Source organism: Squalius cephalus, assembly GCF_949319135.1.
Source record: "Squalius cephalus genome assembly, chromosome: 4".
Lineage (NCBI taxonomy): Eukaryota > Metazoa > Chordata > Actinopteri > Cypriniformes > Leuciscidae > Squalius > Squalius cephalus.
In genome coordinates this window covers 52,306,862-52,320,849 of record NC_137125.1, presented here as the reverse complement: position 1 = coordinate 52,320,849, position 13,988 = coordinate 52,306,862, and the positions used below count along the sequence as shown (strand labels likewise).

Here is a 13,988-nt window from a genome sequence, read left to right as displayed (position 1 = left end):
TATCCCTCGGCTTAGCGGTTTTGCGTGCTCTATAAGTGCTTCGGGGGTGAGAGATGGGAATACAGTCGTTTTTGAAGAACGCTTCACGGGAACCATCAGGGTGTCTAACTGATGAGGTTACGTCATGGAAACCCGCTCTGATGTGGGCAGAGACTTCTCCCTAGTAACACCGATCTGACCCGCTAATCTGTCTAAGCCTGGTGCTGAAAAGAGAAGGAGAATGAGAAAGCACGAGAGTGACACCGGCGTGCTGACAGGCACATCATCAGCTCTGTGGAGTGAGCGAGCGGTGCGCCGAACTGAGGAGAGGAAGGTTCAAGCGGTTCATGCATATCAGCACCGGGGCCTTGAGAAAGACGGGACGTTGCTGGAAATCACTTTAGATGGAAGATATAAAAATATGAAACATAAAAAGAAAATAAATTGTGTTATGTATGTATGTGTATATATAGGCTATATCATTTTATTTAGAGTGTGTGTGTGTGTGTGTATATATATATATATATATATTTTTTTTTTTTTTTTTTTAAATATTCAATAATTAATCATAATAAAAAAATGTATTCATATATAATTGTATACATAATAGATGTAATGAAATTTTTTTTGCATATACATAATTTTATTTATATATATATATTATATTTATTTATTTATTTATTATATATTTATTCAATTATATATAATTTAAATAATACGTATTTAATTAATAAAAAATATTAATAAAATATTTAGTAATAATAAATAAAATATATACATTCATTTATATAATTCTATACATAATATATGTAATTAAAAATAATTGTGTATAATAAAATGTAATGATTTAAAATAAAATAAATACAATTTAATATAATTCTATATATAGTAGTTTATTTATATATATATATATATATATATATATATATATATTCAATAATTAATCAATAAAAAATGTATTCATATATAATTTTATACATAATAGATTTAATGAAAAATAGTTTTGCATATATATAATTTTATTTATATATATATTATATTTATTTATTTATTTATTTATTATATTTATTCAATTATATATAATTTAAATAATACATATTTAATAAATAAAAAATATTAATAAAATATTTAGTAATAATAAATAAAATAAATACAATTTAATATAATTCTATATATAGTAGTTTATATATATATATATATATATGTGTGTGAATAAATCAGATGCACAAAACACACACACACACACACATATATATATGTAAATGTGTTTTGTGCATCTGATTTATATACATATACACCTATTTATATATAAATCTTAAAATACCAAAAACAGCCTGTTTAATTGCATTATTAGTGGTTTTTAGAGGAACAATGCTGCAGTTATGCTCAATATGACTCATTAAGCAAAAATTTCAGGCTCTGATCTAAATGAACATGTGAGCCTCTGTGGTTGTGTGAATCCATATGGGACAGTGTGTGTGTGTGTGATACGAGGTGGTTTGTTCAGTGTCTCGGTGGGGTAGAAGAGTTGCTTGAGCTCAGAGGGAGTCTGGGTAGAGACGTGTGAAAAGAAGATATTTTTACTGAAAAACACACCTTTTATCTACTGCTGCCACCTGGGCCACACACACACACACACACACACACTGAGAGGAACAGCACAATAATGGAGAGAGATTGTGTTGAAGAGTTGAGACTTATTAGTTTGTCTTTCAGTAAAGTAATCAAGCACTCAAATGAATCAGCTTCTTTTTTTATGGTTGTTTATTTAGTGGAATAATATAGTTATTGGTTCCTGTTGTGGATTGGGATTTAACTCACTGTTAAAGTGAGTTGTTGGGAGTGAATTTTATCACTTATCTTGCACTTCAGAGCGTATGCATATGTGTGTCCATATGAATATAACGAGATGCTCTTAACCTTATATGTCTGAAACTAATTTCAAGCAATCTGAGGTTTTAAAGTTCATGATAAACATGACTTCAGTCAAGTATGTCTAAACATTTGAGTGTGGGACATTCGGACGGGATTAACTTTACAAGGGTAGATGGAGTAATGTCATTTTACCACAGGACGTCTGTAATATTAAAGGCCAATTCGCACGGGATAAGAAATCTCAGTCAAACTAGCAGAAGTGGGAGAGTAACTCGATTTGTGCATCGCCGTCACTCTCATGTCGTCATGTGTGTATTCCGTTACTTCCTGATATCACGTGCGCAAACACATATAACCTATATTTATATATATAAAACAGTTATGTCCGGTCGAACGATGTATTAATTAACTTCAGATTGGATTGTGTTGGTAATAGGCACTTACCTAACGCTAAAAGATGTTTCGTGCCTCTAACAAGTGCTGTCGATCTTCTCTCTGATCTGAATGGTGTGTGTAAAACACTTGAGTTTTGCCACAGACTCGTTCCAGCGTCTAGAACGCAACTGATGCGTTTTCAAGCGTCTCCATGCGGAAAAACTACTTTTAAACAGGAAATGACAGAATATTTACGTACATATTTACAGCGGGTCTATTCGCATGAGATCAGTATTACCTGAGGTCATTTTTCCAGACCTTTTTACTGAAAGTCGCCGTAATCTTTACTGGTATTGTCCGTAATGATCACTGAGATGCACATTCGGTCAGGACTAAAATCACAGAGAAGCTCTGGTGATTATTACTTCACCCCACCTCTACATGTTAAACTAGTCCCGTCCGAATAGGGCTTTAGTGTAAACCTAGCCTAACTCCATCTTTAAACTATGGCCCTGTTTACACCTAGTATTAAGAAATGTTTTCATCAATCCGATCACAAGTGGACGACACTAAATACAGGTGTAAACGTTTTGAGCTTGTCCACTTTCGACCACATTCAGAGCTTGTTGGATTGGATTGCTTTCGTAGTGTAAACGCTCATGTGGTCGAATGTGTTCAAACAGCTGCAAAACTTTGCCTACTGACATAATGCCTAAACATTATAGGAAGAGCTCTAGCCAGACGGGATTTAAACTTTGTCGGCTGAAGACTCAAAATTTGGTTTGAAGATGAAAAACGCACCAAGCACAATGTTCTCTCACCATTCCTGATTTCTAACACACACACTCACAGCGTTCGGCTGATCTTGTGTCTGTCAGAGCAGAAACTAAAGACCCTTTCACACAGAGATTCCGGAAAAAAAAAACGGAGATTGTGTCCCTGGATCACCAGTGATTTTCCGGAATCTGTGAGTGTGTTCACACTAGGGCTGTTTTCGACTAAGGATTTTCATAGTCGAATCTGATTCGTTAGATTTTGCCGTAGTCGACTGATAGTCGAACCTTTTTTTTTTTTTTTTTTTTTTTTTTTTTTTTAGATAGCAGCTAGATTTTTTCCATTTCAAACAAAAGAGCTAAAAAAACTAAAAGAAAAACATGGTGTTTAACAAATACCTTTTATTCATTTAAAGCCAGATGAACAAAACATATCACACATATATCATAACATTTCATAAACATGAGGAGCAATATGAGAGAGAAATTTGGTGATCGTTGTTTAGGTACATTAAACCACGTAAAGCTTTTTCACGCCCATGAGAACCGTGTGGAGTCAACTCACAGCCGCTCCGCTGCCTTGCTGAAAATGTGAAGCAGAAACGCTTAATATCAGATAACGTCCATAATAATTGGACTCTGGGTTCGATTTTTTGACCATTTTCAGTGGTTATGAGGAGCAATATGAGAGGGAAATTTGGTAATCATTGTTTAGGTACATTAAACCACGTAAAGCTTTTTTCACGTTAGGACTTATAAAGCCCATGAGAACCGTGTGGAGTCAACCCACAGCCGCTCCGCAGCCCTGCTGAAAATGTGAAGCAGATTTTTGAATACATTTTTATTTATTTACATTAGTAAGCTACAGGACATCGTCTTTCAAAACATGACCTGCGCGAAAGCGAAAAAAAATAAAATTTTGTACCCAGCCCTTCTGAAAATGCGAATGCGTCTCTGTCCCCAGCACATTTCAAACCAAACTGACGCCCATGTATTCGACTATGAGGTTCATAGTCGAATCAGACCTCTCCGAATCGAATCGTCGAATCCTCGACTATTAGAAGTCAGCCCTAGTTCACACACATCCTGTAAAGATCCCATAAAGACACGTGACGTCAAGATGTGATAACTCCCGTCATCACTACGACACACCCCTTACGGCATTGGTCCTGGCTTTTGTTCACACAGGGCGCGTTCCGGGACTGATCCCGGCTATGTTATAGGTCCCCATCCCGGCATCAATCCCGGGACGTGTTTGCGTTCACACAGAAGGCACTCTAGCAATTTTACGGCAATTTCCCGGGATCAATGCGCTGTGTGAAAGGGGCTTCTCTCTGTGTGTTTTCCCGTCGTCTCCGGTCGTGTTCATATGTAAACTGCGGAAGCTTATTTCATCCGTTAGATCGAAAGATCTGAAAAAGCCCATACATTAGGGCTGCACGATATTGGTAAAAAATTACATTGCGATATTTTAGTTTTCTGCGATATAAAAGCAATTTCACCAGATGACTTGAATAGCTCTATTTGGAAAGAATGATTCATTCTAGAATGACTGGGGTGGTTTTGTCATGGAGTAAATCCGCATAGAAACTAATATTAATAGGATGTTAACTAATGTAGTTAACTAGAGTTCAATAAATGGAACCTTATTGTAAAGTGTTTCCGATTTGTTATGTCTCTTGAGTTCAGTGTTGGACAGATCAGTTGTTTTAACCATTCATTAAAGTGAATCGGTTCAAAGGAGTCATTAGTTTGCGAATCGGACGTGTCATTAACGGACCACGGCACACGTTGTGTGATTATCCCGGCAGTTAGGACATCGCACAAGATTTGTGTCATCACAGAAAACATTTCTTAATATGCGCGAGGGAGAGAGAGAGAGCAAGACAGTTTGAAGACGGTGAGAGAGGGCTTTCACTCTCTCTGCTCGTTCTCTCAGTAAAACAAGCGCAGCAGTCAGTCACCTACAATACATCACTCACCGGTCAAATAAGGCTTTGGCGGGACAAAAATACGCTTTAGTAAGGCTGACAGAAAACAGCGCGCAAGTTCCAGTCTTCTTGTGCTTGATGTTTCAACTAACAGGACTTGCAAATTGATAAACTCTCACTCTATGATGGTTAAACTTTGCAATTGACCGTTCGCAAAAGCCACGCCCCCTAGTTATTGTTACTACGCCCGTCAAACATAGCTATGGCTGGGTTGAGCTCCATACCGGTATAAGTGATTGGTTTTGGAGTAATGCAGCAGACATATCCTCCAGGGCACGACAGAAAGGGCTGCAATATGCAGTGGAGGAATATGTTCAAAATGTTAAAATAAGCAAAGACGGGAATATTACAACAATCGAGTGCTTGAAGTGGGGGAAAAAAGGTGCCAGTAGGCTAACTGTTACTCTCTTGCATTGGCAAATCATGACATTTGAGATTTATACAGTGAAAAACAAAACTTGGAGATATTGCTGGTACAACAACAATTTATTGTTATTTATTAACAATATAAATGTATTTAAACAAGTCGTGTGTGTGTGTGTGTGTGTGTGTGTGTGTGTGTGTGTGCAAACGGAACTCCTCCTAGTCTGCAAGTCCAAAAATACATTTAGGCTATGGTGAGTTTACTTCCTTTTATTTTATTAAATGCATTCATGGTGAGATTATTATATTTTCATGTCAATGTGTGTTCATTTTGACCAAGAACCATGCACTGTCACTTTAATTCAGCGCGTGCAGCACAGCAAAAATAGACTCGGTGCAGAAACGATTGCAGCATCCGCGTGCAGTGTGAAAGCTTTACCGGTTAACATGGGTGCTGAAAAAAAATACGCACTGTAAACGGACTACGGAGTATATGTGAAACGGGCGTGACTGACGCTTATATATGTTATATACGCTGACATATGTATCGTATGCTTATTAATCTTCGAGGCATTTAGCTGTGAGTGAGGTCTCCCACACTGCTTAAAGGGGGGGGTGAAATGCTCATTTTCACTCAATCTCCTGTTAATCTTGAGTACCTATAGAGTAATATTGCATCCTTCATATCTCCAAAAAGTCTTTTGTTTTATTAAATTTTTAACAGAAAGATGTGCTGTACCGAGTCTTTCCGGAAAAAAACGAGCGGCTGGGGGCGGGCCCTGTGGGCGAAGCTTAGCTGTGCTAACGCGCCGAGCTAACAACACACAGAGACATTTGTTCAACAAACAGTTTTACTCACCGTCCGGTTCCAACGCACGACCGCGAACCTTTATCATTGTGACTGCTCGATCCTTAAGCATTAGACGATCTGCAAATCCGTCGATATGGGCTTTGTTTATAAAACAATCATCGTCGAAATGCAGGGAACAACAGTCTTACACAACTCCGTTTATGCTCAGGAAAACAAACTCCATCCACGGGTTCCTTAACGCTGGGTTCTTTGGGAATCTGTGCAGGGTTGTCTTGCCCTGGCAACCAAAAACACACTTCTTTGGTGACATTGACTTCCCAAAAGCCGGGCAGGGCGCTTTGATGGCGAACTGCTTTCACTCTCTTGCTCTGGTCTACGAGTGCGCGCGCGGCCGCGATCTTACCGGAGAAGTGCCCTTAGGACCCATATAAGGAAATTCCGCCCTATCTTACGTAAGACAGAGCCATACTCGAAAAAAACTTTCCGAAACTTGTGACAACCCGGAAGGAGTATTTTTGGAACATTTTTGGAACAAAAATACTCCTTCAAACGTACAACTTAGTTTTTGAAACTTTGTCCATGTTTAGCATGGGAATCCAACTCTTTACCAGTGTAAAAAACTCAGTATGCATGAAATAGCATTTCACCCCCCCTTTAATCCATTGTCGGCATCTTTCCGCTTGAGTCTTGGGTTTTGGAAAGGCGAAAAAAACGACCCCTCCCTCTAAGCTTTTGGGGTACCTAATGTCAGACTTGCAGGTGCCATAGGCACATCGTTTCACCATGTTGTTGAAATCGCAATGTTTGACGGAGGTCCTTCTCCTTAGTTACAGTTGCTGAGCTAGGATTGGACGAGGACCGTTCGAGGGCGGGGTTTTGCGAACGGTCAATTAATCCGCGAATTACAAGCGTTACGGGCCGGGGAGCTGCTGACCCGTAGCCTATTGATCATGAATCACGGATCGACAACTACGATCCCTATACTTGACATCGCACATCCTGCGATGTGACTATCGTGGATGCGCACATCGCGACATCGATGCTAAAACAGCCCTACCATACATAGACCCTCCCCTGAGTCCCCTCGAAAGAAATCAGGACAGAAGTGGATGAAAGTGGACAAAAGAGGCGGATTAAAACATGACTCTCGTCTACTTTTGATCCGATCAACCAAAAACGCATCTTAATACCAGGTGTAAACAGGGCCTGAACCATAAGCAACCGTCTGTAGAGTTAGTGCTGTTAAAGACGAAACCCTCCAGCATGCTGAGAAACTGGGTCATGCAGATTGAATCAAATTAATGTTTTCACTGCTCTGCTGTGGCAGTAGGTTGGACATGTTCTCTCACCACAGCGATCTGTATCTGCTCACAGATTCGACGTGTCCCACGAAGTTCTCAGAGTTTGTCACGTATGTTCACACAGATTGAGTGTGGGAGTGTTGACGGTCACACAGGCTGACGTCTAGACTTGCGCTACAGGCGTCTGTGGGAAATTTGCTTAAAGGTTTTGTATGTTTGCTTTATTATTCAGTGTGAAATCACAAAGCTAATTAAGGAATGACTTTGAAACTACGTTGTTAGTTGTTCTGCACTCTTTTGGTTTATTTCACCCAACACCCATTGTGGTTTTACTTCTGCAAATATTCCAGTTTTAGCATTTCTTGATCCTCTTTCTTCCTCTTTTGTGGTTTGTTCTGGCCTCAAATGAAATTCTTGCGTTTTTTGTACACACTTATCTGATACACACATTTCAGGTCTTGGAGTCTCTACTCACAAGTTTATTCAGGTGTGTTTGATAAGGAAAACATACAAAGTTGATGGTGACCACTGACCTAAAGCAGCTAGGCTAGTTCTTGTCATACGCCACTGTTTCTACACCCTGACAGGACGTCAATAACTCAAATAAAGAATAAATGTCCTTGGAAAATTGCATTGAGGGATCAATAAGAAGAAACAGCCCTCGGGGACTGTTCTTCGTCCACTTGGTGCTTCAGACTGCTTTTTAAGGTCAAACAACAGCACTCAGTTTTAATGTGATATGACTTGAGAGTGTTAAGACGAGAGATATTTTAATTGTGTCTCTAATGTATGATTTGGGAGGTTTGATTCATTTTAGGGAATCAGTTTGTTTTGATCTCATGGTGGCATTGTTTTTTATGTTTATAGGTAAATATTGCTATAGATTATTTATTATTTAAATAAAAATTCAAAAATGTAATATTCTTCCTTGGTCAATTTTTGACTTTATTTTTTTTTAACTACTTTTCATAGTATTTTACAATTGAAGATTTTGAAGTGAATTTACTACAATGACTGTTTGATCAATATGGGTTCCTTTATTTATTTATTTATTTATTTGTGCCATTTCAGAGCAAATGCATGTATTCAATATTGAATTTTATCGATATTACCCGACCTATATGCATAAGAACATCTGAAGGTTTGTGCTTTCGGTGACTGAAATTAGCATGCTAACAGGCCAGAATAGGTGTTAAATAAACAGAGGGGCGTTTAGAGAGCTAAATATTCCTCTCTGCTGCTTGTAGCTGGACTTCACTGTTCTCAGACCAGCGCGTCCCTCCACAACCTTTCACCTGCACCGGCTTTGTGTTTCATAAAACGCATTGAAGTTTCCTTTGAAGTCGCGCCTGCAACTGTTTCTATTCCCTTTGGTCTGCAGCGTGTGTGTGTGTGTGTGTGTGTGCGGACCATTATCTCCAGCCGATGTGTTTCAGCCACAGGCTCTGGATATTTCCCAGCAGTTGTTATTCATATTCAGATTGAAGAGGCATGAATGTTGTTTCAGAAGAACAGTTGTCTACCACTTTCTGGTTGTGGTTTTGCGTCCCGCTGTGGAGTGTTAATTTGACAAGGTCTCTCTAGAAGTCACACACACATTGTGTTGACTAGTCAGTAAGCTGTGACTCTCAAACTATTGTACATCTTTGTCTGAGACAGGAATGGGGAAGAGTTGACAAACTGGTGAAAAATTTGAAATATTTAATGTTTTTGTGTTTTTGAAACATCAGTCTCGTATGCTCACCAAAACTGCATTTATTTGATCAAAAATGAAATTGGAAAAAAAAAAATGTTGCGTAATATTATTTTATTTTTTATTCTTATAAATATTCCTGAATTTATTCCTAATTTAAACTGAATTTTTAGCATCATTACTCCAGTCTTCAGTGTCACATGACCCTTCAGAAATCATTCTAAAATGCAGATTTTCTGCTCAGTTATTCTTAAAGGAACACTCCACCGTTTTTTGAAACAGGGCTTATTCACTTTCTTTCCTACATTTAGATAGGTGGGCAAATGCATTTTTGTCTCAGTGCATGCATTGCTTTAGTTTGACAGGGTCGGCGCTAGCTTAGCTTAGCATAATGAATGGAATCTTTTGTTGCCAGCTAGCATGTCCTGAGTAAAAGTGCTATAAAAAAATTAAAAAAAAACCTAATTACTTCTTGTGGCCTGCGTATTCACAACATGTACAAATAGCGATGCAGATTAACACTAGGCGATTTCCTATGCAGATATTGACTTGGGACTATATTAGGGGGAAGCACAGGCGAAGCACTGCTACTTGGGCGCAGAGATATCACGCCCAAGTAGCAGTGCTTCGCCTGTGCTTCCCCCTAATATAGTCCCAAGTCAATACATTTACATTTACATTTATTCATTTAGCTGACGCTTTTATCCAAAGCGACTTACATTTTTGCTATATATGTCAGAGGTCGCACGCCTCTGGAGCAACTAGGGGTTAAGTGTCTTGCTCAGGGACACATTTTCCCTGACATTGAATGGCAATATCTGCATAGGAAATCGCCTAGTGTTAATCTGCATCGCTATTTGTACTTGCTGTGAATACGCAGGCCACAAGAAGCAATTAGGTGGGTTGTTTTAATTTTTTATATCACTTTTACTCAGGACATGCTAGCTGGCAACAAAGGATTCCATTCATTATGCTAAGCTAAGCTAGCGCCGACCCTGTCAAACTAAAGCAATGCATGCACTGAGACAAAAATGCATTTGCCCACCTATCTAAATGTAGGAAAGAAAGTGAATAAGCCCTATTTAAAAAAACGGTGGAGTGTTCCTTTAATTATTATTGGTGCCTAGTTATGAATAATGTCCCTTATTGTCAAAGTTATGTTGCTTAATATTTTTGTGGAAACCGGATTTGTTTTTGATTATATAAATGCCTTGGTGAGCATAAGAGACATCTTTCAAAACATCAAAAAACGTAATTATTCCAAACCTTTGACCATTAGTATGCGCACAAGGACGTCAGGTCAGTTTAAGGGTGTAAATTGAGCCGCATCACGTCACACTGTTACAGTTTCACAGTCTACAAGGCCTCCTGGACCGCCTCTGCTTTCTCTCCATCGTTTTTTCCCCTTCATGACCTACTTTGCTAATTATAGATCAAAAGTTTCCGCTTGTGAAAGTTTGGTCTGAGCAGTTGACAGGCCATGCGTTGAATCCGGGTCTGTGTGGCACCTGAGGATGCTTGTGCTGCTCACTCTCGCTGTGTGGGACGTTTGACTGACGGCGTTGTAGCCGAGATAAAGAGGAAAGCAAATGATCTGAGTGCCATCGATGTTTGCGCTTCAAATAAGAGCTGTCTGCGTCAGATATTGTCATGAAATGTCTTGGTAAACTAATGATAACTTTCAAAAAAATGTCTACAGAATAGCAAATATGTGAGAAAATAGAGGAATTTTGCTATACAAACTGTGGTTAGGTGGCTTTAAATGCCAGTCTGATGGTCTTTTCCTCTCTAACCCTGTTTCTAATATCGCATACTGGATATATTAGGTGCTACATTTGGTTTGAAACTTACTTTGTCATTCCCACTGTTGCTTCATTGTCATTCACTAAACCCTTTCCCATGGCCTCATGGCATAGTAAAGTGTTCATCGAATGCGCACTTCAGAATATCGCTGGAATTATAAGGTCATCCAGATACTGTTCACCTACTGTGTATTTGTATACTCCTTTGTTGGCATACTGTTTTTTGCATACTAAATAGTAAGGAAGTATTCGATTTCGAACACAGTGCAAGTATGCAATTCTTTAATAATAATTGTCATTTTTGGCTGAACTATTCCTTTAATTATGATTAAGCTGCTTGGCTAGCCTAGCATAAACATGCATCGTAATGTACTTGTCTGAAGTGAATCTGTTTGTGTCTCCGCAGACATGCAGATCTGTGAACAGCGTTGACCGGCACTCTCTGGAGAAACATGGAGTCTTGTGCTGAGTCTCAGGGTGATCCTGAGAGAGCTCAGGTGAGTGTGAATATAATGATGTGAATATAATGAGCCATTAGAGCTCAAACGAGCATGTATCGGCCTTCACAATGACAAGAACAAAGCTAATACTGCTGACGCCACACTCTTTAAAATCACCACACTTTCTCTCCCATTAGCGACTACAAAAGACAGAAATACTCCTCAGCTGTCAGTGTTTGAGAACGAGCCTGTGAATATTGAATAGTACAAATAACGAATGCATGCTGGGATACTTCTTACTGCCCCAAAATAATAGATTTAATAACATGTATAACCCTGTTTTGTTTGCATCGTGAGATTAATTTCATGATGATTAAGACATTTTAAGCCCTTTTTTCGTATTCCTGAATTATTTGTCTTTACCTTTACTGATTATATTGCAATTTTATTTATATATATATATATATATATATATATATATATATATATATATATATATATATATATATATATATATATATGACGAGTTCAGATGCAAAAGCCTCTAAGTGCCATCTGATATTTTCTTCTAGAATGATCATTTCAAGTTAAGTAATTTCACTTAAATGACAATTAATAGGTAATTTGCATTGCCATTTAAGTGAAATTATTGAACTTAAATATACGAGCTTGATAAAAATGATCATTCTAGAAGAAAATTTCAGATCTATATATATATATATATATATATATATATATATATATATATATATATATATATATATATATATATATAATATTATTATTATTATTATTATTATTATTATTATTATTTAAATTAAAGGGATAGTTCGGCCAAAAATGATATTTAACCCATGATTTACTCACCCGCAAGCCGTTCGAGATGCATATGTCAATCTTTTTTCAGACGAACACATTTTCAGTTATTTTAGAAAATGTCTTAGATCTTTCAGTGGTTATAATGTGAAGTTATGGGGTCCACCTCCTTCAAGTCCTTTAAGTTCTACGTCATGACGCTTCCTACGCTACGTCCTACATCATACGCCGGCATCCATCTCCGTGAACGCACGTCAACCGTTGCCGGAAGCCAGTTATTTTCGTTTATAAAGTTTTAAATATGTATATTTTTACGACAAAACCGCACAGATTACCCTCAGAAGGCCTTCGTTTATCCTCCTGGAGCCGGATGGATTACTTTTGTGAAGGATGCATGCACATTTTGGGACTTGAAGGAGGTGGACCCCATAACTTCACATTATAACCACTGAAAGATCTAAGACATTTTCTAAAATAACTGAAAATGTGTTCGTCTGAAAAAAGATTGACATATGCATCTCGAACGGCTTGAGGGTGAGTAAATCATGGGTTAAATATCATTTTTGGCCGAACTATCCCTTTAAGAGAAGCATTTATCATTGTAGAATTTGTTGCACTGCCTTTAATGCATGCTAATTAATTTTCAAAGATTGTTTCAGTTTCAGTACAAAAAACATACTGTTAAAGGAGTGAGAAACACTTTAGATAAAAGATCAAATCTAAAATGCCTGACATAAAAAAAAATTGTCATTGCGATAATAAGAATCCAGAGCTAACATTTTTTATTGTCATAAAAATAAAGTCACAATGCATGTGTCCAGAAAAAAAAAATGAGAAGCACATTAAATGTTCACTATTGAGCATTTGTGTTTGTATTGCGATTCTGGCTGTTTTGCTAGTGTACAAACTACCAGTGAATCGTTTCACACACAAGCCTCAGGTGTTACCCAGCATGCACCTGTGAGCCACATACACAGAAGCGCTTTCTGTCACTTTCATTAACCTAAATAAATGTCTGTTGAGGAGGAGATGTTGTTACTTTTATTCATGAGCCATTAAAGCCGGTTACAGGAACAAGAGCTGTGAGGGGTTTGTTTGTTTATTGTTAATTTCAGTAAAGTGTGGTTTATAATCCTCCGGCTCTATTTGTTTCACACGTGGCAGAAGATACATAAAGGTTTAGTGTCCACTTTGAGATCAGATCTTCAGCTCTCTGAGGCGGCAGAGAAGGAAGTCACTGTGTGCCAGACAATTTTGGCTTTTAGTTCCCTGTAAATGGGTTGTAATTGCACCATTGCACACCATTCATCCATTCATTCACAGAAGCATCAGCATCGGGGTATTAGCTAATTAATTACAGTGTGTTGCCTTCTGAAGTGTCTCAACAACCCCTCATACATCTGTACGAATAATACACTGTAGTTTTGGTTTATGGGTGAATATCACAAAAAAAATGTATTATTAATAATAATATTATTAATATAAATGAACAATCTGTGTTGTACAAAGAAAAAAGTGAATGAAATGACATGCATCATATTTCTACTGTAATAAAAAGATTTTTTTTTTCTGTCCAGATACATTTAAATGTTGCATAAATAAAAAAAAAAACTTTCAATTGTACCTTTCTTTTAATATAATATAATATTGCAGTAATGATACATTTTTGCACATTATGGCAATTAGAATTTGGGATGGAAATAATGTATTTAATAATAATATAATAAAGGAACAATGCAAAAACGCTAATGATCCTAGAAGTAGGATTC

General features: G+C 37.6%; 1 protein-coding gene across 7 annotated transcripts in view; it reads left to right on the top strand.

Annotated features, from left to right (window-relative positions):
* osbpl8 (oxysterol binding protein-like 8) overlaps window positions 1–13,988 on the top strand; it is a 79,889-nt gene that overhangs the window by 12,229 nt on the left and 53,672 nt on the right. For all 7 annotated transcript variants that reach the window (XM_079870014.1, XM_079870016.1, XM_079870010.1 and 4 more), the window contains exon 2: window positions 11,370–11,460. Coding sequence is in view for 3 of the 7 variants with exons in the window: in XM_079870016.1 (XP_079726142.1) it covers window positions 11,416–11,460 (45 nt within the window). In the remaining 4 variants the exon portion in view is untranslated. The remainder of the gene's footprint in view (window positions 1–11,369; window positions 11,461–13,988) is intronic.